Here is a 24,039-nt window from a genome sequence, read left to right as displayed (position 1 = left end):
AAGTTCACCTGAGAAACACCCCCATACCATTACTGATTGTGGGTGCTTAACAGTTGGCACCGTGTAAGCAAGATCATATCGACTATGGGAGGCAGGGCGACGAACCTTGGCAGAACGCACCTGGAATTCTTGAAATGTGCTTTCATCGGAAAACATAACTTTTCACCACTCATCCAATGTCCAGTGTGCATACTTCTTGGCAACTTGAATATGCTACTTCTTCATGCGGTCAGTGAGAAGCAGTTTCTTTTGTTGCAGTGCAGCTTGGCAAACCCAGCTCCTACTGCATGCGGTGTTGCATTAGTTTGAATTGAGACGTCTTGTAACAGCTGGGGCTGCATTCTCTTCAATTCTGCTGCTGTCAGTCGAGGATTCTTGATAACTTCCCTCTTCAGAAGCGTATCTGTATCTCTGTAAGTCGTCCTCTTCTTTCCACCGCCATGCTTGTGCTCCAGTACGACATCAGGTAGTAAGTCACATGCTGCAGCAAGAATCTTCATGACGGTCGACTCTGAGCTTCCAGTACGTTCACAAATCGTGTAGATAGGGTCATTATCCTATCTCCATGCAATGATACGGACCCTCTCATCCCTTGAGCGTACTTTCCAGGCATGACAACTCAACTCCAGGGAAATAGCAGGGCAAACAGTAATGCATACGAAAAAAGAGCGAGGTGCAAGCTCGGAGCGCCGGGAACATATACTCCCACTGTAGCTTCTGGGCATCAGTGCTGACTGTTTCACCACCTCCTGCCAACACCAGGGAGTTGCCAGTTACTTCTTGCCCCCAAAATTCACTTGGTAGAGATGGAAACACAAAGCAAAGAGAGACAACTCTCCCATAGCAATTCTGTGTGTAGGTCCTATGTCAATTTGCGGTGTACAAGGTTGTCCATCTAATACACAGATCTTGGATGCGGCAGTGACGGCTCAGTCAGTGTTATCCGTGTCTACCCTGCATTTTCTGTTTTCCACACCTTTTTTTCATTGTTTGGGGTGTCTGCCTTGTTATATCCATTGACTGCATGGTTGATCAGCAAGTTCCTGAACCAGCCTTAAGGCCGCGTTCCTCAAACCACCAGGCTAAGCAGTCCGTCCCCGCAACACAGAAGTTAAGACGACGCAGTTTACAGACCATTATATATATATAAATATAGTTTCGACTCACAGTACGTAAAGTACCAACTCATGTGCGAGGGCACAGATGTTTTTGCTGATTACGAGCTCTGATTGCAATAATTTTGAGTCAGCCATGTGGTAGAGGGGGAAATACTATAATTAAGTTCTGTTAACACTCAAATTCCTATCATTAATACTGGACTATGAGTAAATAGAGAGAGTTCTAAAAGGTATGATTACAGGAAGAGTGAATATTGCTGAGATGCTATCTGGTTTTATGCCAGGCAAAGGGACCATTGATGTCATACTCATTGTTTGACAGCATTAGAAAAAAATAAACAGGAAAGAAAAGGCATCTGTTCTTTATTCTGTTGATCTGGAGAAAAAAAGGCCTTTCACAGAGTTCCTAGGGAGGTGGTGAAGTGAGCATTAAGATCAAGGGGTGGGATCAAGGGGTGGCTGGTTAGACGGTTATGGCTATGTAAGTGAGTGATTGCACCCAGTTAAGAGTGAACAGAGATTTGAGTGATGAGTTTTCAGTAAATGTTGGTGTGCATCAGAGGTCAGTCTTGTGCCCTTTATTGCTTATCATGGTGCTTGAAGCCCTCTTACTTGACTTCAGAAATGGACTTCCGTGGGAGATGTTTTATGCTGAGGATTTAGTGTTAACTGCAGAGAAAAAAAGACGGAGGAAAGATTTAGGAAGTAGAGAGATGGTATGGGACACAAGGGCTAAAGAACAAATGCAAATAAAACAAAGAAGATGGTACCTAGGGTTGGTGGCGATGCTGTCAAAGAAGAGGGAGAGTGGCCACGTGCAGTTTGCAACATGGGTGTTGGAAGTAATTCCACCTTGTACAGTGTTTGTGATAAGTGGGTGCACAAGAGATGTAGTGGCATTATAGATAGACTGCAAGATAACGCTGTTTTCATGTGCCGTGTGTCCGGGAGAGCACATGAAATTGTCAGGCGTGATAGGAGTGATCTTGCTATAGTGAGTCTCTTGAGTGTGTGGATTAGTTTTGTTATGTGGGAGACATGATCTGTGCTGGAGGTGCGGTTTGAGTAAGAAGGGGTTGGAAGAAGGTCAGGGAGTTGTTGCCTTTCCTGACATTGAGAGGGCTCTCCTTCAGTGCCATGGGATCACTGTATTCGGTATGTGTTAGGAATGTAATGTTGTGTGGTAGTGTGACCTGGGCAGTAAAGGAAGAGAATATTCGAAGGCTCAGACTTAGATAAATGACAATGATAAGCTGGATGTGTAGTGCTTCCTTGAATGTGAGGCCTGAGGTGGCTAGGTTTACGATGGAAGAGTTAAGAGAAAGGATGGGACTGCAATGTATTAATGTTGTGATGAGAAGAGGTAGACTGAGATGGTCTGGGCATGTGAAAAGGCTATGGGATGGCAGTTGGGAGCAGAAAATGTGAAATGGGAAAGTTGGGGGTAGGGATGCGGAAGGCAGACCGAGAAAGACCCGGGACGAGGTCATAGAGTGTGTCTTCAGGGATAAGGGTCTGAATAGGGAGGCTGCCAGAGAAAGCGCAGCATGGACAGCCGCCATTAAGCGACCAAGGCCGACACATGCAAGCATGTTGGAGCATTTATAAACGTTTATGAAACGGAAACAAAACTTTAGCTGTAATAGAACACAAGAGATATCTCGACCATTAGACGGCTGATTTCAATCCTCCCACGTCCTCTTCTCAGCTGGAAAGTTATTCTTCAGCGCTAGTTGAATTAAAATGCTAGAGTTATGAGTATATCGACAGATTTATGGTACAGTGGGAAATCCTATGTTATTTCTATATCAATAATATTTGTGAAGCGTCCCAGTGTGTATTAGTATGCCTGTGAGGTGGAGTCAGGATTCTAGGGGTTTGAAGAGTATGTGAATGATTGAGTGATGCGTTTAATAGGGCATGGTGTTGATTTTTTTTTTTTTAATGCGGGGAAAGGGAACCAAAGCCTAGGAGCCCGCAAAATAGTTCCTTCCAAGAAAAAAAAAGAAAAACAATACAAATCCATCAATCTATCTATAGCCTGACGCACTAATCCCGCAAAGGGTGGCCGCAGACAAAACGCCTCCAAGTCGCTCTGTCATCCACCATTTGACTACCCTCCCCCCAACTCACACCCCCCTCCCTCATATACCTCTCAACTCCATCTCTCCACCTCATCCTCGGTCTACCCCTCCCTCTCCCTCCCTCCATCTCACCTACATACACCCTCTTAGTCAGTCGTTCATTGTCCATTCTCTCCACACGCCCAAACCACCTCAGTGTATTTCTCCTAATCTTCTCAACCACATCCACATCCACATCCACCCCACAACGTTCCTTCACTTCTTCATTCGTCAACCTGTCCCTCCATGTCACTCCACATGCTCCTCTCAAGTAACTCCTTCCCACTGCTCTCACTCTTGACTTGTTTCCCTCTTGCAAGGTCCACGCCTCGCTTCCATACGTCAGGGTAGGGATCACAATACTATCGTGCAGTGACTTCTTAACTTCCATACTCACCTCCCTATTTCTCATCACTGCTTTCAGTGAACCAACAACCTTCCTTCCCTGCTGTACCCTTTCATGCACTTCATCCCCCAAAGTTCCATCCTTACTTATCACACTACCCAAGCACTGGAATGCACTCACATTCTCCATATCCTCACCATCCAACCTCACTGTACATTCTGTGACTTCAATCCCCTCAAATACCATAACTTTACTTTTGTTTACATTAACTTTCAGCTTCCTCTTCCTACACACTGTCCCAAATTCATTCACCAAACCTTGCAACTCCCATTCATTTTCACTCAACAATACTGTATCATCACAAACAGCAACACCGGAATCTTCCAAATCTCACCCTCATTCATTGGAGCCACCCCCACATCCACTGTCCTACCTTGCACCTCCTTTACAACCCCATCGATGTATATATTAAACAGCCATGGAGACATCACACAACCCTGTTTCAGTCCTACATTGAGATCAAAGAACTCACTCAGCTCACCATCCACTCGCACCGTAGCCTTAGCTCCTTCGTACATACTCTTCACAGCACTCAACAATTTCCCCTCCACTCCATATATTCTTAATACCTTCCACATACCGTACCTTGCCTATCTATTCTGTCATAAGCTTTCTCCAAGTCCATGAAGGCAGCATACACTTTCCCTTCTCTAGATACTTCTCCACTAATCATCTTAGAACAAATATCTGATCTACACACCCTTTTCCCTTCCTAAATCCCGTTTGTTCTTCTGCCATATGCCTAACCCTAACAATGAGTATTATACCATATATTTTACGAGTCACACTAAGAAGGCAAATACCCCTATGGTTACCACATACTTCTCTCTCCCCTTTTCCTTTGTATAAAGGAACAATTATACCTGATTTCCAGTTCTTTGGAACTCTTCCCTCTTCCCAAGCCAATCTACACAACTTCCATATCCACTCCACAACAATCTCACCCCCATACCTCAGCATTTCACCACACACTTCGTAAATTTCTGGGGCTTTTCCCAACTTGATCTTCATTGCTTCCACTACTTCCGCCATACTGATCTCTTCCTCCCTCCTATCATCTCTTCTTCTCCCAGCCATTCCCCAACCACTTATACTCGCACTGCTCTCACTTTCTACATTCAACAAATCCTCAAAGTGCTCCTTCCATCTCCTCAATTTCTTTCTCTTCTCCGCCAACAGCCTATCTTTCACTCCCCTACTATTTCTCCTTTCACACTGCCTTACTTTCTTTACCTCCTTCCAAAACAATTTCATACTCTCCCTCCATTTCACACCCAGATTCCTCCCAAACACTTCATCCACTTTCTTTTTACTCTCCTTCACCAGTCTCTTCACCTCCCTTCTCCTGCTCACATATACCTCTCTCTTCTCTCTCTCAACTTCTCCCCTACCTCTGCTCACTAACCATTCACTATATGCCTTCTTCTTTTGTTCCACAGCTTGTTTCACCTCATCAATCCACCATGCTGTCCCTTGCACACACTTGCATCTCCTCCTCACTCCACAAACCACCTCACACGCTGTGCCTATCTCTTCTGTGAATATCTTACATACATCTTCCACCCCTGCCATCTGCTCTAACTCATACCTTCCCAATCTTTCTTCCACTATGCTCTTATACTCTGCCATTTTCTCACTATCTTGCAATTTCTCCACTCTTGTCAGAGGAGCTGTTTCCTTCTGTCTTCCCCTTCGTCTCCTCAACCATTTTCTTTGCAGCTTTACCTTGGCCATCACTAAGTAATGGTCCGAGACTCCATTCCCCCACCCTCTCCACACTCTTGCATCCAACACTTGTCTTCTCATTCGCTCATCCACACACACAGTCTCTCATTGCCTTTTGTTCAACAAGCTCATCATCCATCCTCCTCATTACTCTCCATGTATACCGGTGGATCATCTTATGGCGAAAGTAGGTGTTGGCTATTGCCAACCCCTTACCAGCATAGATGTCCACCAAAGCACTACCATTCCCATCTACTTCAGCTGGCACATCCCACTGACCAATCACTCCATCCACTCGTCCATTCCCAACTTTGCCATTCATGTCTCCAATCAAAAACACTCTCTCGCTCTTCTCAGATCTGTCCATACATGCTTCTACTCTCGCCCAAAACTCATCTTTCACTCTTGCCACTCGGTCCTCTGTCGGAGCATACACACATACAATCGCCCACACTTGTATACCTACTTTCATCCTCACCCATACAATCCTTGCACCCATTGTTCCATACTCTCTTATATTCTCCTTCCACTTCTTGCTTATCATCAGACATACTCACTCTCTTGCCCTCTCATTCTCATTAACTCCTGCACATATACCTAAACCATATTCCCATTCTCTCACCCTTTCAACCTCCATTTAGTTTCAGTCAATCCACATATATCCACTTTTGCATCCTCAAGCACCTGAACAATCTCTCTCTCTTTCACTTCATCATTCACTCCTCTCACATTCCAAGTTCCCACCCTAAGAATGTCCTTTGTCCATTCCATAGTCATCAACGTATGGTCCGTCTGGGTCCGAGGCGCCTTATTCGCTTGTTTAGTTAGTTCTTTTTACGGGATGGGGCACAAACTCACCACCAACCCTTTTAGTCGCCTCATACGACAAGCAGGGATACTGGGGGAGTATTCTTGAAACCCCCCTACCCCCAGCGAAATTCAAGATCCATTCATTTCGAGATGCCAGGACACACTGTGTTTGAAAGACTGGAGATCAAAGGAAGTAGGATATACAGACAGAGGGAGATAGTTCCAGAGTTGACCTGTTCTGTTGCATAAATGAAGGACTGGGAGTAACGGTTAACTCTTGCATTAGAGAGTTGGACAGCAAAAAGATGAGAAATTGTTGCTAGACGGGTGCTATGCACCCGTCGTAAAGGTGGAGGGATGCATGCAGACATTTTAGAGGAACAGTGACCATTGAAATAGCGACAGAAAAGAGATAAATAGGCAACAGTGTGGCGAAGAGACAAAGCCAGTAAGAGGAGGAGAGTTAATGACATGAAAATCCTTTGACTCCACCCTACTGAGAAAAGCTGTATGTGGGGGGGCCTCCCCACACATGACAGTTGTACTCTACACAGGGGCAAATAAAACCCGTGTATAGAGTCAACAGTCGTGCAGGGATATAGAAGGAACAGAGTCGGCTTAGCACACCTAATCTCTTGGAAGCAGATTTTACAAGAGATGTAATATGATCTTTCCAAGATAAATCCCGAGTGAATGAAACCCCAAACATGTTCAAGGATGATACAGTATAAAGCTGGATATTATTAAACATTAGTGGGTACTCCTGTGGAAGATTTTGTCGGGTTGATAGGTGTAACAACTGAGTCTTTGATACATTAAAAACAACAAGATTATTTTTACCCCAGTCAGAGATATGAGCCAAGTCAGACATTAAGTGTGCCATAGCCTCATCCCACATTTGTTGATGTAACTGCTGAGATGGACTTATTGATGAACAAAAGAAAGAGAGCTGATGATAGGACAGAGCCCTGAGGAACACCACTGTTGATAGATCTAGGTGAAGAACGATGGCCGTCTACAACGGCGGCTATAGAACGACCAGAAAGGAAGCTGTAGATGAAGGCACAGATAGAAGGATAGAAACCGTAAAAGGGCAGTTTGGAATTAATGATTTATGCCAGACTCAATCGAAAGCCTTTGAGATGTGATGTGAAATGGCAAAGCTTTCACCAAAGTCCCGAAAGGAGGATGACCGGGAGTCTGAAAGGTAGGTGAGAAGATCGCCAGTGGAACGTCTCTCACGATCAGAAAGAAGGCTGTGGTAGAAAAGATGCTTTAAAATTTTCCTGTTAAGAATAGACTCGAAAACTTTTGAGACACAGGATGTTAAAGCAATTGGACGATTGTTAGAGGGTTGGGAATGGTCACCCTTCTTTTGGACTGGCTGAATGAGAACAAACTTCCAGCAAGAAGGAAAGGTACAAGTTAAAGTTTCAAAGGCGAAAGAGTTTACATAGGCAGGGTGTAAGGACAGAAGCACAGTTCTTGAGAACAACGGGAGGGACTCCATCAGGCCCATATGCCTTGTTAGTATTGAGGCCAGTGATAGCAGAAAATACATCAGCTGAAGAAATTTTTATGTCAGCCATGAGGAAGTCAGTAGGGGGAAGTGATGGAGGAACAGCACATGAATCGTCTAAGGTGGAAATGGAGGAGAACGTCTGAACGAAGAGATCTGCTTTATCAGTAGAAGAAATAGCTACAGAGCCATCAGGGTAGAAAAGAGGAGGGAAGGATGATGAGGTAAAGTTGTTGGAAAGGTTTTTGGCAAGGTGGCAGAAGGAGCGTGAAGAATTCGAGTTGGAGAGCTGGGAGCATTTAGTACGGATGAAATTATTTTTAGCAAAGCGGAGAACAGATATAGCACGATTCCGGGCAGAAACATAGCTAATTCTCCCTCTGTCTTTTTTTTTTTTTTTTTTTTCCCGCGTACTAGATCCTATCTCAACCTACCCTTCGTTGGAAAGACTGAAAGGGATAATGATGATGCTGATGAAGGCATACTTTGCCGTCAATCAGAGGAACGTAGAGAGACATGAGATGTGTGGCTTAATTATTGGAAGCACTCCCCTTTCTTACCAGTCCAAAAATAAGTAATGCAAGGAAGCCTTTACGTGGTGGCACCAATATAGCCGGGAGCTGGAAATGCCCAATTATATAGATGTCCCTCAACTTTTTCAACATCCCTCGATAGAAGGATGGTGGGATGTGGGAAAAGGGAATCAACAGCCTGTAGTCTGTCAGGTTCACGTCTAGCTGAAACTGAAATTGCCACTATTACTTCTACTGTATACAACTTCGTCACACACCCCTCAAAACAGTTGTCTCTGAATGGTTAATAAAGAATCTCACTTTATTTGCTAGAAAGAGATATACACCTATTAGCACATTCATATTTTACACACACACACACACACACACACACACACACACATATATATATATATATATATATATATATATATATATATATATATATATATATATATAAAGCGAAGAACAGGAATGAAATAGATGGCTATAGATAAACTAAGTAACTACAAGAAGGATAAACAACAGTCGTTATGTCAGAAGAGACGGTTAATAAGCACTGTGCCCTTCCTGTTTTAAATTTTGAACCAGAAACACGAATTCTAACATAATACTTGGAACACAGCCAATGAAGAGTTCACATGCAGTAGATAGGATCATTTTAGGGATCACATGGAGAGATAAAAAGAAATCATCCTGGATAAGAAAAACAAAAAGTAGATTGCACAATCGCCGCTATTAAAAAAAAATGGATATGGGCTGGTAATATCCTTCGTAGAACGGATAACAAAATGACAGCCACGATAACGGAATGGCACCCAGTGAGAGGTGAGAGAAAGGAGGAAACATCAAACATGATGGAGAAAAGAAATTCTGAGATTCGCAAGGACAGCATGGTACAGTCCTTCATTCAAAAGGTCAGTGGAAAAAGAAGGAAGGGGACTTTGTCCTTCACTGGACTGACTCAGACTGATGATGATGATGATGATGATTGGAAATCATTACTCAAAATTATTCCAACAAAATTATGAAGTTTGTCACACAGTTCCTCGTTCATCCGGTGTTATAGCATTGGCTGTATGCAAATTTATTTGTTCAAGATGAACGAAGATATGTTCCTTTTATGTTTTTTATCTTTTATTTGTAAATAATTCTCATACATCTGAGTGTAACGTTTGTGGAATATAATCTGCTACAGATTGTCTTAAAATATAGAGGCTGGTGTATAATTAGTAAGTCATGGCACACAGCTGTCTACAGGCTGAAATGTGGGTGCAAAGGTGTTGGAGAGAGAGAGAGAGAGAGAGAGAGAGAGAGAGAGAGAGAGAGGAATGTGTGTGTGTGTGGTGCAAAGTTGTTGAAGAGAGAGAAAGAGAGAAAGAGGAATGTGTGTGTGTGTGTGTGTGTGTGTGTGTGTGTGTGTGTGTGTGTGTGTGTGTTTACTGTTAATAATTAGGTACAATTATATCTTTCTCCCGCTGTGGTACATCATAACCTTCTCTAACGAAGCTGGAGGTTATGCATTCACTCGTGTCTGCGTGTTTGTGTAAAACATCATATATCAAAAAGTTGTCACCGAATTTAAATAAAATCTGACGAATAGACTGAAAGTGAGTCAACGAGGAGCTGATTATATTTTCGGATGGATCCAGATCCGGACATATATTCTATTGACATTTGCGCAGGTATGCACTCTTTGACAGGGGCATGGCGAGGGGGGGGGGGACGGAGGAAGCAACCGTCCCCTCTTTGAGGGTCTTAAAATCGTATAGGGCTAAAAAAATAATAATAAATCTTTAAAAATACATAAATAAATTAATCGCTTGAGAGAGAGAGAGAGAATCATGGTGAGTCAGCCTCATGCGGACATAATTTTGGATCAGTTCTCAAAGAGAAAAGCAAGAAGATTGAATCTCCTTTTATGAATATACCGTATTCATGGCATGCAAAATTACAGAGAGCATATATATATATATATATATATAATTGTTGTTATTTTCATTTACGTCGATATAGCGGTTATAGAGTACCAGTATGAATGAAACCACTTATTTGTCTGAGTTCGAGAATCTCTTATGTTTTGGTCAATCAGTGTTTCCTTCTAATTTAATTAATCAGAACTATTATTTTTTAACCAATGTCCGTTGAAAGTAAGAAAACGATCAGCTCGAATGTGTGCTTGAGCTTGTACTGCCTGTTATCAAAGCAGAAATCAGGTGTGTGTGTATATATATATATATATATATATATATATATATATATATATATATATATATATATATATATATAAATTCTTAGAACATTCAATTAAAAACAGCAGACAAGTCTAAGTAATTCAACATATTTTAAGGCTTACCCTTTTAGTTTAACCAAGTGGGTAGACTTCCAATGCATGGTATATTTATAATTAAAGATAATGTATGGACTATGGAAGTGGTTCTTAATATATTATATGATATTTGAGTCTTGAGGTACCAAGAGATTTGTGAAATATTTAAAATTATATTGCTTTCCTTTAGAAAACAAAAATATGTTTTTGTTATCGCCTTTTGTCTAACAGGTTAATTATGACATTTCCAGGTTCCAGCTAATATAGCTAAGATTATTATTGTCTCAAAGGCGAGGAAAATGCACTTGAACTCACAGATTCATTATTGTTCTTTCATTCCATAAGGATCATTACAAAAGCCTTTTTCTTTTTTTTTCAGCCAAAATCATTTTCTTGCATTATATTTCTCCATTTTCACTAGAATGATTTATCTAAATATTCCAATACATACTTTCATAGGCCTCAGAAAACCCCTAAAAGTACATAATTTTCAAAAATTTTCCGGGGGGGGGGGGGGAGGCTCACAGCGCCCACCCAGACTCCCCAGCAGCACATGCACGCTTCACTCGCCTCCCACCTCCTTTTGAAGAATCTATAGACATCCTTCTCCTGCCCCCCCCCCCTTGTGAACTTCCTGGCTACGCCCCTGCTCTCTGAAACTGTGTAACTGAACAGACTAAGGCACTAGTACTAACTTAGTATGTGGGACGTTCAAAGTATTCTTCTGGTACGAAAGCACAACTGCAGCAGTATAACAGATTTCACTGGCACTGGTGGAGGTGTGCGCTCTTTTGATAATTTCTACATTTACCTTCGTTGCAAGAAACCACATATCAAATACATGAGGGCAACACGAACTCATTTTGTTGATATTCTTGGTATTCGAGGAAACTTCAAAATTACCTTGACTGCACTCAGACAAGTAATCTTACATCACCCGTTTTCACTGGATACACTCTCATGAGTTGGTGACTGTTCCCACCATCCACTCAGTGGATATAGTGCTGTTTCCGGATGACTACACTTATTGAGAGGCCTAATGGTTTCCTGTGAATCAGAAACCTGTCTACCAAGTTGGGTGTTATGTACCTGTATAACCAAATGTCGCCTGGTGCTTTAGTTAGTCAGATGCCCCTGCACAATTGTTGACTTTACAGGGGTTTTATCCGCCCCTGTGTGGAGTACAACTCTCATGTGTGGGGAGGCTCCCCACATACAGCTCTTCTCAATAGGGTGGAGTCAAAGGCTTTTCGTCTCATTAACTCTCCTCCTCTTACTGACTCCCTTCAATCTCTGTCTCTTCGTCTAACTGTTGCATCTTTATCTCTTTTCTATCGCTACTTAAATGGTCACTGCTCCTCTGAACTGTCTGCTTGCATCCCTTCACCTCTACGACGGGCGCATAGCATCCGTCTAGCAGCAAACTCTCATCCCTTTTCTGTCCGGCTCTCTAATGCAAGAGTTAACCGTTACTCCCAGTCGTTCATTTATGCAACAGGTCAACTCTGGAACTGTCTCCCTCTGTCTGTATTTCCCGCTTCCTATGATCTCAAGTCTTTCAAACACAGTGTGTCCAGGCATCTCGAAGTGATCGGATCTTGAATTTGGGTCTCTCTTGTATTTTGTTTTTCTCTTGGAAGGAACAATAATTGCGGGCCCGCGGCCTTTGGTTCCTTCTTCCTCACATAAAAAAAAAAACGCACTGAACCTGTAAAGGTTTATCTTTGAGGAGTAGTTGGAATATATTGTTCACGTAATGGCACTTAGGGACGAGTGAGGCTGGCCACCCTCGCCATTATTATCAGGACTGATTAGCCTAGCCCAGGGCTCCTACGCTTCTGGTGGGACAAAGAAATATTTGAATGATGGATGGATGAGTACCTTCCTTACCCTCCACCACAAAACCAGCTCATCCCATCTAATTTTTCTTCCACCACATTTCTCCCCCTCACCCGACACATCCGTTCTTGAAGGATAATTGGTATCAATCCATCACTGCACTCAAGCCAATAACCCTAGTAACATCTCTTTCCACAGAGCATACTTTTTTTGGTCTTAGTTCAACCGGCCACGACAGTACTATATTTCTTTTTTTTCTTTTTTCTTTTCACATCTTGACGGCGATTTTCCTCCCTTGATTTTTAGCTTCTATGCCGTAGCTAATGGCAGAATATGACATTAATACCGCTCTACATCCATTCCATAACCTCATACAATTAATCTCTAATCAGAACTCAACACTGATGATGGAGATATGTAATTTTTTTTTTTTTTAGGTCAACTTAAAATACTGTACAATGGATATAGTTCATCCTGCACTTTTCCTCACCACTCTCAGTTACCTCCTTGATTATGCTGACGTATTGTGTAACTTAATATCGTACTCATCTTACTTGGCAAAGTCGATGCAAATCCATATTTTACCGTAATCTTTGGAGCGCCAGTGGTTATTATCTCCGCCAAGGAGGTTATGTTTTTGCCCGCGTTGGTTTGTTTGTCTGTTTGTCTGTTAGCAGGATTACTTGAGAAGTTATGACCAGATTTGCTGAAATTTTATGGAAGTGTAAAGTATGGCCCAAGATACAGTCCATTAGATTTTGGTGGTGATGCGGATCATCATCTGGATCCAGGAATGTTTTAAAGGATTCTTTACCATTGCGGGATAGTGGCAAATTCAACGTTTTGGCTCTAACTCACTAAATAATGCCTACTATAATTGCACAAAAATTACAAGATAACATCACCGCCTTGGCGGAGGTTTGCAATCTGTGATTGCTCTTCTTAGCTATGGTCAGGCTGCATCTCACATTACTAAGTGCAGTCAGCCACGATATGGGGGAGCTAAACATGTTGGATCTTCCTCAGTTGCTTCAAAAACTGTCGTAAAAAATAAGGATCTTGCGTTCCACTTCGAGATTTAGTGGTTAAGGGTATTGTACAGAGTTACAAAATACGTCTGTGTCAACAAGGGCCAATTTATCGTGGTGACCAAAATGGCGGGATGTTTTATACACTTTCTATGCCTCCCCTCATCTATGGTGGAGGAGGCATTAAACGATTGGTGTGTCCGTCCGTGTGTGTATGGGTACGTTGGTGCGTGCTTGAGTCCGGAACACTTTTCTTGGTGTGATATCTCCTGAACCCATCGATAGATTTCTACCATACTTTTGCCAGTGGTTCAGTATGAGGAGATGATGAACTGTTTAGGTCAGCTAGATCAAGAGGTTAGAGGTCAAGACAATTTTGGGTCGAGTGAGTTAATACTTGCGTGCGTAATATTTCCTAATTGCTTCGACGGATTTCGACCAAACTTTTGTCAGTGATGTAGTATGAAGGGACAATAAATTGATTAGGTCAGCAAGGTCAAGGAGTCAAAGGCAAGGTCATATGGGCGTGGGCGCGATATCTCTTTAACCCCTCAACGGTTTTCAACCAAACTATCGTCAGTGATACAGTATGAAATGGCAATGAACTGATAATGTCATCCAGATCAAGAGATCAAAGGTCAAGGCCATATGGGATCGACTTAGTTTATTTTTAGCCTCATTTCAACCCACATTGAACCCTATCATGGAGGTTGTACGGCGAGTCCGTGCGCAGGGCTTGGCGGAGGCATAGGCTACCGGGCGATTTTTTTCGTCGACAGCCTGGGGCCTGAGTTCTCGGCGTTTTGTTTACTCCAACTTGTCTTTAAACAGACTTTTTTTTTATTCGGCTTAGAGGAAGTTATTAAAACTAGAGGAGTTTTATATATAACCTTCTCACTAAACGATATATAGCTGAATCTGAATAAAATCTTCTTTAATGGCCTAATTAACATGGAAATGACGCCATCATTTATTTTAAGGGGTTAAACCTGCACTTCATCGGATTCAGGTTTCATATAAGCCTGGGCAAGAACAAACAAACAAAAACAACTACAGGCTTCACTTTTTGCTGGTTTCAATGCGCGTCACATGCCACACAGTCAAAGAATGCACCTGACAGTTGATCCTCCCTACCACCAGACGGATTGTTTACCTTATCTCACTCAGCCTGCCCCGACACCTCATTTTATTGCAGGAGCATCTCTAGAAGCCGTTCTGATCGTCTGTCTCTCACTTACGATTTTCGGGCGCTTTGTGGTTCCGTCCCGTAGACTTTGGAGACTTCAGTGACGCCACATAATACCACCTCGCACAACATACAAAATCACCCTGCCACCGACACCACAGCACACAATACGACACTAGTTCAGCTTAAACCTTTTAGTCTGTCAGCCAAGTACCTCATATTGTACTTTATTCCTGCTACTACCATATTTCTTTTCTTACGATAAAGTGTATTATATTTCATCCTTGACATTTTCAGATCACATAAGTTGGTTTAGGATAGACTTTTTTAATTGGAGGGATTGGATACAACCTTCGATGACCGCTTCTATTCGAGGTGATACCATATCCCCTCGGCAGTGATAAGTCCCAGTCTTCCACTTGAATACCTATGTAACCATCAAATTTATAGTCGATGGTCCTATTTTAGTTCTAGGTAGGTGTACGAGTGAGTAACGAAGTCCTTGCCTATTGTTCTGGTGAATGATACACAGCACTGGGTAGGAAAACGGGTCGCGATGATGCTGATTACGATGATGATTACATCCATAAGGTTTAATATACAATATAAATCACCAAGGAAAAGGTGGTAGGGCGTTCCCCACGTGAGCGACTGTACGACTCTTTGTTGTCTGGGTAGTAATGTGATCTTGTGAAGATCTACAGAAATACTTCATAAGAGAGCTTCAGGGTCATTCGGTTAACTACCTTGGTGTGTAATAACAGGGAGTAATTTTAAGTGATGTGGTGTGGCTCTGCTGAAATCGCTAAAGTCTAAAACACCTTATGTTTGAAAATCGTTACTGAAAGACAGACGGACAGAGCAGCTCTTAGGAGTATTTGAAGAAAAAAGGCGAGAAACTGAAGAATATAAGCGATATAGTATATGGGTAACATCAGTACTATTTTCTTACTACGTCGGACGATCCTATTTCACCTTCCTATGGCCGGAACAACTTTAGTGTTATATTTCAGCCAACCTAAGACGACTTTTCCTCAATAAAGTGTGAGTCATACGAAACTGATAGTGCGAGTACTGTTACCAACATAACTTTCATGGTCGGAACTAGTCTAGTATTCCATTCCAATTCATGTCAGACGATTTTTTTTTTTTTTTTCAGAAGAGAAATAGAAGTGCTAGTACACTTCCCATAATCACGTTCACGATCACGACAATTCTAGTATTTTATTCTAGCCAACGCTGGGCCATTGTTCTTCAGCAGAGAGCAGGTCATGTGTTCGTGTGTGTTATTACTATTACCGTTATCCTTTCAAGATCGGAATAACTCTGGAATTCTGATCAAGCGATTGTATATTTCTGTCGCTTTTATTCACCTGAGGCTGAGTCACATCACAGGGTGATCAGGTGGTGGCAGTAGTAGTAGTTGTAGTAGTAGTAACCACAGGCTCATCTGAATGTGAACCCAGTCACTGCGTGGACTGCATGCTTTTCTCCAGCGGCCTACTACAGTATCTTCCTTTCAGGGGATCGAGAGGTAGATGAGGGACACGTTTCATTCATTTACTCATTGCCAGACGCCATGTATCCCAAACGGGGTGGCCAACGGCTTAGAGTTCATTGTTTTACAGGGAGGGGCACTAATCCTCCACCAACCCCACTTGACACGTAGGGATGCCAACAGCATCTGGTGTTCCCAGGCGGTCACCCATCCAAGTACTAACCAGACCCAACGTTGCTTAACTTCGCTGATCGGACGGGAAGCGGTGTACTCAACGTGGTATGGCCGTACTAGTATATAATTGGGAAGCTACACCGCCTAGTTACATCAGTGCCACAGCATGAAAGCATTCCTCTCGGAAACCTAGTATTAAGGTAACTTGTTTATGCTCTCATCTTAACTGTTACAGCTGAGACTGAAGAAGTTGAAACAATCTATCTCCATTGATTATTGCGTATTATCAAAGATATCTGGTGGTTTATTGAGCTAAGGTGCTCCAACCAGACTGAGCCTGTGTAAGTTTATATCTGAGAGATGTGGAGTTTATGGCATACATAATGCCACTCTAGTACAGGTGAGGCTAATCTCCTTCGCCTTAAATGTCGGAACTGAGTAAGTTCTACGATTCTCGTGGGTCGAAAAAACGATTAGTTGATGATGATGGATGGATGGTATTATGCTTATGCTGCCGCCGGGCTATGTTATTAAGATTATGAGAGAAATAGACACGAACAATATTCCTTCGACACTTCTCTGTTGGCTGTGGCAGTGGAAGGCATTACATGAACTGTTTTTGCGTGAAAGGAATATGGAAGGCAGAAGTCAATGCTTTTAGAGGAATATCAGCTGTACCTGACTACGAAGAGGTAACGAGACGGAGAGATGAAAACACCCACACACACCAACTGTCAACACACCACTGAACTGATGGACGCGAACTGAGCGCCAGTGTTGCCACACTTTTAGATGGGAAATACCGTACCGGCCCCTCAAAATTATCGACTTTTCGTTGGAATTATCGTACATCATTATTTTTTAAAAACTGTTTAAGAATCTGATGTAGTCTATTTTAAAACGGTCGCCGATGCCTTGGTTATTTATTGAAAACTTACCCATTACAATATCTTCATAAGAAACGTTGTTTTGTAAGGTACTGACGTATGCTCAGGTGTATATTTATCACCTTATTTTGTATTAGAATTAGAGCATACCATGAAAATCTCATAATGATAATATTACGATAGTATAATCATATCCTTTATTACAAGAATAATACTTCAAGGAAAAGAAATAGCCTTAGTGCCAGTCTAGAAAATCACTCTGACTAGCAACAGGATGCAGTCCACAGAACTTAGATAATTCATAGAAATGAGCTTACTCTTGCACGTAATAATTCAGTAATACCATTACAAAAATATTTTCATTGAAGACCGTCACAGCCCTTAAGATCCTCATCTGTCCAATTGTGGAACAACACTGCATGATTAGCTATGCGTGCCTCAAAATTTACTGCCATGCTAGCTTTTAACCCAAAATTATCGTACAAACCGTAAGATAATAGAAAATGGTATCGTACATGTAACAGAAGCAATATTATCGTAGTATACGATAATTATCGTATGTGTGGCAACACTGCTGAGCGCTCACTGGCTACTCAGATAACATTTGTTCTTCATATCTTCATTCGATTTTATCCAGCTTTTTAGGAGAGACTTCGAACTGGAGAACTTCGATACATTTTTCGTTACCCTTTTCACTGACAGATCTGTTCTAAACTCAGGAAAGTCGTGTACCTAGTGACAGCAAAAATTCAAAACTACGTCATCAGCCTGAAATTACTAACATTTCATGTTCGTCCCCCGAATTATTTTGTGGGAAAAATTCAATAAAAACGATACTTATAATGATGATGATGACGACTATGATGATAGTAATCATCATCATCTGTTCTTTTCTATTCAAAAAAAAAAAAAAAAAAATTATTTCTCGATAATTAAATCATTAGTGCTCGATACACGTTTACATTTTTACAGTTACAAGAGTTCTGTCATTACTCATATAAAACAAACTTCACACACACATGCTTCCACTGTCTGGCGAATAGTTTCATTTTAGACTGACGTGTGGTGCACTGACGTATACCACACATCACTGATTTCCTAAATGTTTGTATTATGAACACACCATAAACTGTAAATAAAGAAAAACATAAAGTGACAGTCTTTTACATCGAAACTTTGTTTACGGTCGTCTATTTCGGAGTTGATTTAGAAGCAGAAATTCAAAAGCTCCCCGATGGTGGTTTCGGAATGTTTCTATATCAGTTAAAAAATGAAACATATCTGACAAATCATACCCAATGAGCCAGAAGCTTCCGGCCTTCCTTGCTTTCATTGTACAGTACACTGTTTTTCCAACAATGTCTACAATAATGTTCTACTTGTCTTAATAACTCTTCCTGAATGAGCACTGTTTATCTGTTATCTAAGTTTAACATCATGGTGATGTGATTACACCACCCGGTTGGCGGTATTTGGCTAGTGTAGACCTAGGTAAAATTACACAGACATTTATTAAAATTGTAGTTTCAAGACAAAAGTAGCCATGTACTAAAAAGTATAACAGGCATCGTAAAACTTCTTCCAAAGCGACGTATGTTGCATATTACACCTCAGTATTTAACTCTTCATTATTATTATGAGGAATTTGGAAGGAATTTGAGTGTAAAGTGGAGGGACTGTAAGAAAATGTTCTGGAAAGAGGTGAAAAGAGTAAGACAGGGTGGAATTGAAGTTAGCAGGGGAGTGAAAGATAAAAATGGTAGATTACTAGTGGAGAAGGGAGAATAAGTGAGCAGATGGAGAGAACACTTTAAGGAATTGTTGAACATAGAGGATGGAAGTGATGCGAGTATAAGTGGCTGGGGAATGGCTGGGAGAAGGAGGGAGGTGAGAAGACAGGAAGAAATCAGTAGGATAGGAGTTGTGGAAACAATGAAGAAAGTTAAATCGGGGAAAGCCCCAGGAATTGATGGAGTGTGTGATGAAATGCTGAAGCATGGGGGAGAGATAGTAGTAGAATGGATGTGGAAGATGTGCAGATTGGCCTGGGAGGAAGGTAGAGTCACGGAGGATTGGAAGTCAGGTATAATTATTCCCTTGTACAAAGGAAAAGGGGAAAAAGAAGTGTGTGGTAATCATAGGGGCATTTGTCTTCTTAGTATAATAGGAAAAGTGTATGGTAGGATACTTATTGACAGAGTTAGAGAAAGAACAGAGAAAATAGTCGGAGAAGAACAGGGAGGCTTCAGGAAGGGAAGAGGTTGTGTAGATCAGATATTCATTCTTAGATCTTTAGTGGAAAAGTTTCTAGAGAAGGGAAAGAAGTTGTATGCGGCTTTCATGGATTTGGAGAAAACATATGACAGGGTGGATAGACAAGGATTGTGGAAAGTGTTAAGAATATATGGAGTAGATGGGAAGTTGTTGAATGCTGTGAAGAGTATGTACGATGGTGCGAAGGCTGCAGTGCGTGTGGATGGTGAACTAAGTGAATTTTTCTCTTTGAAAGTTGGGTTGAAACACGGATGTGTCATGTCTCCATGGTTGTTCAATCTGTACATGGATGGGGTAATAAAAGAGGTACAAGGTAGGGTAGTGGATGTTGGAGTGGCCCTGGTGAGAGAGGATAGTGTTTGGAAACTCCCTGTACTGTTGTGTGCAGATGATATTGTGTTGTTGAGTGAAGACGAAGGGGAGCTGCAAGGCTTGGTGGATGAGTTTGGGAGAGTGTGTAAGAAACGGAATCTAAAGTTGAATGTAGGGAAGAGTAAAGTGATGGTCTTTGAGAGAGGTGAAGTCAGTGAATGTACAGCGAGGTTGGATGGTGAGGAATTGGAAAATGTGAGTACGTTTAAGTACTTGGGTAGTGTGATGAGTAAGGATGGAGGTTTGGAGGGTGAAGTGCGTGAAAGGGTACAGCAGGGAAGAAAGGTTGCTGGTTCTTTGAAGACGAAGGGGAGCTGCAAGGCTTGGTGGATGAGTTTGGGAGAGTGTGTAAGAAACGGAATCTAAAGTTGAATGTAGGGAAGAGTAAAGTGATGGTCTTTGAGAGAGGTGAAGTCAGTGAATGTACAGCGAGGTTGGATGGTGAGGAATTGGAAAATGTGAGTACGTTTAAGTACTTGGGTAGTGTGATGAGTAAGGATGGAGGTTTGGAGGGTGAAGTGCGTGAAAGGGTACAGCAGGGAAGAAAGGTTGCTGGTTCTTTGAAAGCAGTGATAAGAAGCAGGGAAGTGAGCATGGAAGTGAAAAAGTTACTACATGACAGTATTGTGATACCAACTCTAACGTACGGAAGTGAAGCTTGGACGTTGTTGGAAGGACACAAGTCAAGAGTGAGAGCAGTGGAAATGAGTTATCTAAGAGGAGCCTGTGGAGTCACATGGAGAGACAGGCTGACGAATGAGGATATAAAGGAGCGTTGTGGTGTGGATGTGGATGTGATAGGAAGCATTATGAGGAACACACTGAGGTGGTTTGACCATGTGGAGAGGATGGAGGGTGAGAGACTGACGAGAAGAGTGTATGTGAGTCAGTTGGAGAGGGGGAGAGGGAGGGGGAGGCCGAGGATGAGATGGAGGGATGGGGTGGAGAGGTATATGAGAGAGGGGGGTGTGAGTTGGGAACAGGGCAGTGAAATGGCGGGGGACAGGGCGACTTGGAGGCGATTTGTTTGTTGCCACCCCAAACGGGATTGAGGCGTCTGGCAATAGATAGATAGATTATTTATACAGCCAAGTTTTGTTAATGGGAGTCTGCATTAGTAACGTAAAAGAAGTTACGAGGGTGTTCTGCACAGAATAAGTCGCCAGGAAAGCGATGCTACCAATCTTCCTGTGCCTCTCAAAGTATTGCTCAGGGACCGACAAGAAAATAATAATAATAAAAAGGAGAATGAACTTTTGTGGGTGATCCTTGCTGATAGTAGGGATGGAGAATTTTATGGTGCTAAAATTTATTTAAGGACACTAATGAAAGTTTTTTTCTTTTTTTTTTTTTAATAACAGAACGGAGGAAGGACAAACAAATGGAGAAAAAAAAAAATCCATACACCAGATTACTGGTGTCCTCTGTTCATAAAATATCTGTAACAGTTAGACTTGAACAGTTGTAGGTTGAAATTTGGAGGAAAACAACTCTGGGGAAGCGAGTTCCAGAGAGATGCAGTTCGGGGAATGAAAGAATTCTGATAGGCAGAAGTTCTGCAATATGGTTGAGTGACATTCCAGTCATGAGCGCTACCAGATGTCCGTGTAGCACGAGGGAAGGCATGGAGAGGTGGCACCATGGACGCAACTTCGTCTGAGCATTTGCCAAAAAAATATCTGTAAAATAATGCAAGGGAGGCAACATTCCTTCTTACTTGCAGGGGAGGTAGTTTATATGTAATGGCAGGGTTGTTAATGATTCTAACAGCTTTATTCTGAATTTTGTCTAGTTGTCTTAAAGCAACCTCTCCACAACCATTCTACAAGGGTGAGCAATACTCAAGCTGAAAGCGCACATGACTCTTATAAATTATAGCTAACTGCTCATCGGCGAAGAAGTTACGGACTCTGTACAATAATCCAAGTTTCTTTGAGGCGGTTTTAGCAAGTGATCTGACATGAGAGGTCCAGCTGAGGGCACTGTTAAGTGAGACACCAAGAATTTCAATACTTTTGGAGATGGGAATATTAGTAGCACTGAAGGTAATGTACGAATCTGGCAATATCTGTCTATTAGTAAACTGTATATATTTAGTTTTGCTAGCATTAAAAAGAGACAAGGTGTTTTTGTCCCCATTCACTGATTGTAGATAGATCTTGATTTATGGAGATGGCTGTATTGAGTTGAGAGGTAGAGATATTAGACTTTGTAAATGGATGTCTGAGTATGAATGAACTATGAAGTGTTGAGTCATCTGCATATGAGTGAATGGGATTGTGAGTGACAGATAAGAGATCATTAATATGAACCAGAAATAGGGTTGGCGCCAGTACTGATCCCTGCGGCACGCCGGCGTTAATTGAGTGGAAATTCGAATATACATCATCTACTTTTACTCTTATTTTCCTGTCACTAAGAAAAGAAGAAATCAAAGGAACAAAAGACGTTAGTCCATAGCAAGGGAGTTTGGACAGCAGGGAACGGTGCCATACTCTGTCGAAAGCTTTAGAGATATCAAGAGCTACTGCGTGAGTTTCTCCAAAAAGATCAATTGATTGATGGATGGTATGAGTTAAGAGATTGAGTATGTCAATGGTGGATCTTTCGTGGCGAAAACCGTATTGTCTATCATTAATTAAGTTGTTGGATTCAAGATGTTTAACAATGTGCTTATTAATTAAAGTTTCAAACACCTTACCAAGAGAAGATGTGATAGCTATTGGTCTGTAATTGGAGGGGTCAGACGAACTTCCCTTCTTCGGAACTGGGTGGATATTGGCTTCTTTCCATGAATTTGGGAATAAAGAAGTACGTATGCATAGTCTGAATAATTTAGCTAGGACAGAGGCAAGTTCAGGGAAACAGTTTTTCAAAACAATTGGCGGAATTCCATCTGGACCTGGAGCTTTGTTGGTAGGTAAATTGTCTAGGATGATTTTACAAATCTTGTCTGTATTTTAAGTGGGGCAATTTCGGGAGAATCAAGTTCCAGTACTGAGACATTCTGGCTGGTATCATCTATGGTAGAGTTTCTTGCAAAGGTACTAGCAAAGATATCTGCTTTCCCACGTGGGTCATTTGTAATATTGCCATCTGAGGATTTTAGTGGGGGAAAGGAAAATGACTTGTTAAAGTTATTATTGAAAGAATTAAGAGTTGACCAGAATATTCTATTGTCATTAGGGTTGTTAAGTAGTTTTGATGCTTGCTTTTGAAGAAAGTTTGATTTAGATAGATTTATTACAGCTTTTGCAATCATACAATACAAAGAACTTTATTCCAAAATGATGTCTCTTTGATGGAATGTACTGAATGAAGGCAAGACGTCCCCTGAACAAAAGAAGCAACTCGTTGATAACGACCTTCTGAAATGGCCTGAAAAAAAAGATCAACATTTTTCCTTCATCCTGCGGTCTATCGTTCGGATGTAGGCCCATATTTGTGGAAAAATGCAAGTACCTCAGGATATCAAGATATCGGTCACGTGGCATGTACTTACCAAATACAGACTCGTCTATGAACCAATAATCGTATATGTTATGTTTTCTAACATGAGGCATCAACATTGTCAATGCTAGCCAAACATACATTTCACTAACACTCACTGAAGTCCATTTCTTCATTTTCACACTCTCTCAGGTGTGAGGTCTCAGCCCAATTGCAGATGAAATCCCTGAAACTGTTCACTTCTTTCACAATGAACTCCATCACTGCTGTTGTGACGAAAGCAAAGAAGAAGTCCACTGCAGAAGAAGCTCTGTTGCGGGGAAATTCTGGCTACACACCTGCGTTTGTGTCATCAAAAACAGGTGCCTCACCCTGAAACCCATCCCTTCCTCCCACACAAAGGTTTCTAACTTACCTGTCCTCGGCTCCCCTCATGTCTGCTGTGCACGTGGCCTGCCCTGTGCCCTGCCATGGCCCCTAGCATGGCGGCATGGTGGCGATTCCGCCGACTCACCATTAGACGAGGCAGGCGATAATGCTGGTGACGGTGATCGTGGTGGTGATGGCATTGGCAAAAGGCGTCGGTGGACACGTGCCTGCCGGCTTGCACCTGCACGATCATAACCTGATGGGCCAGGTAGTGGTGATATGGCACGTGGTGAGGCAGGCCAGCATGGCGTGCCACATGTTGAGGCAGGCCGGCATGCTGAGCCACGTGGTGAGGCCTGTAGTGATGCAGGCTGGTGTGGTGTGGCCTCTAGTGATGTAGGTCGGCATGGTGAGGCCCTT

At 42.0% G+C, this 24,039-nt stretch overlaps 1 protein-coding gene and 1 non-coding gene across 2 annotated transcripts in view; both read right to left on the bottom strand.

The window, feature by feature from the left end:
- LOC145409338 (sodium-coupled monocarboxylate transporter 1-like) overlaps window positions 1-23,734 on the bottom strand; it is a 125,413-nt gene extending 101,679 nt beyond the window's left edge. The window contains exon 1 of the mRNA XM_080279809.1: window positions 23,666-23,734. Coding sequence (XP_080135935.1) covers window positions 23,666-23,734 — 69 coding nt within the window. The remainder of the gene's footprint in view (window positions 1-23,665) is intronic.
- Window positions 16,268-16,386, bottom strand: LOC145409454 (5S ribosomal RNA). The gene has a single exon (XR_013899109.1). It is a non-coding gene; the product is annotated as a 5S ribosomal RNA (ribosomal RNA).
- Window positions 23,735-24,039: the final 305 nt, after the last annotated feature.

The sequence above is a fragment of the Coenobita brevimanus genome, chromosome 80 (assembly GCF_032717465.1).
Source record: "Coenobita brevimanus isolate Jiangsu-jjx chromosome 80, ASM3271746v2, whole genome shotgun sequence".
Classification (NCBI taxonomy): Eukaryota; Metazoa; Arthropoda; class Malacostraca; order Decapoda; family Coenobitidae; genus Coenobita; species Coenobita brevimanus.
Note: the sequence above shows the minus strand (reverse complement) of the source record. Positions and strands in the feature narration are given on the sequence as shown.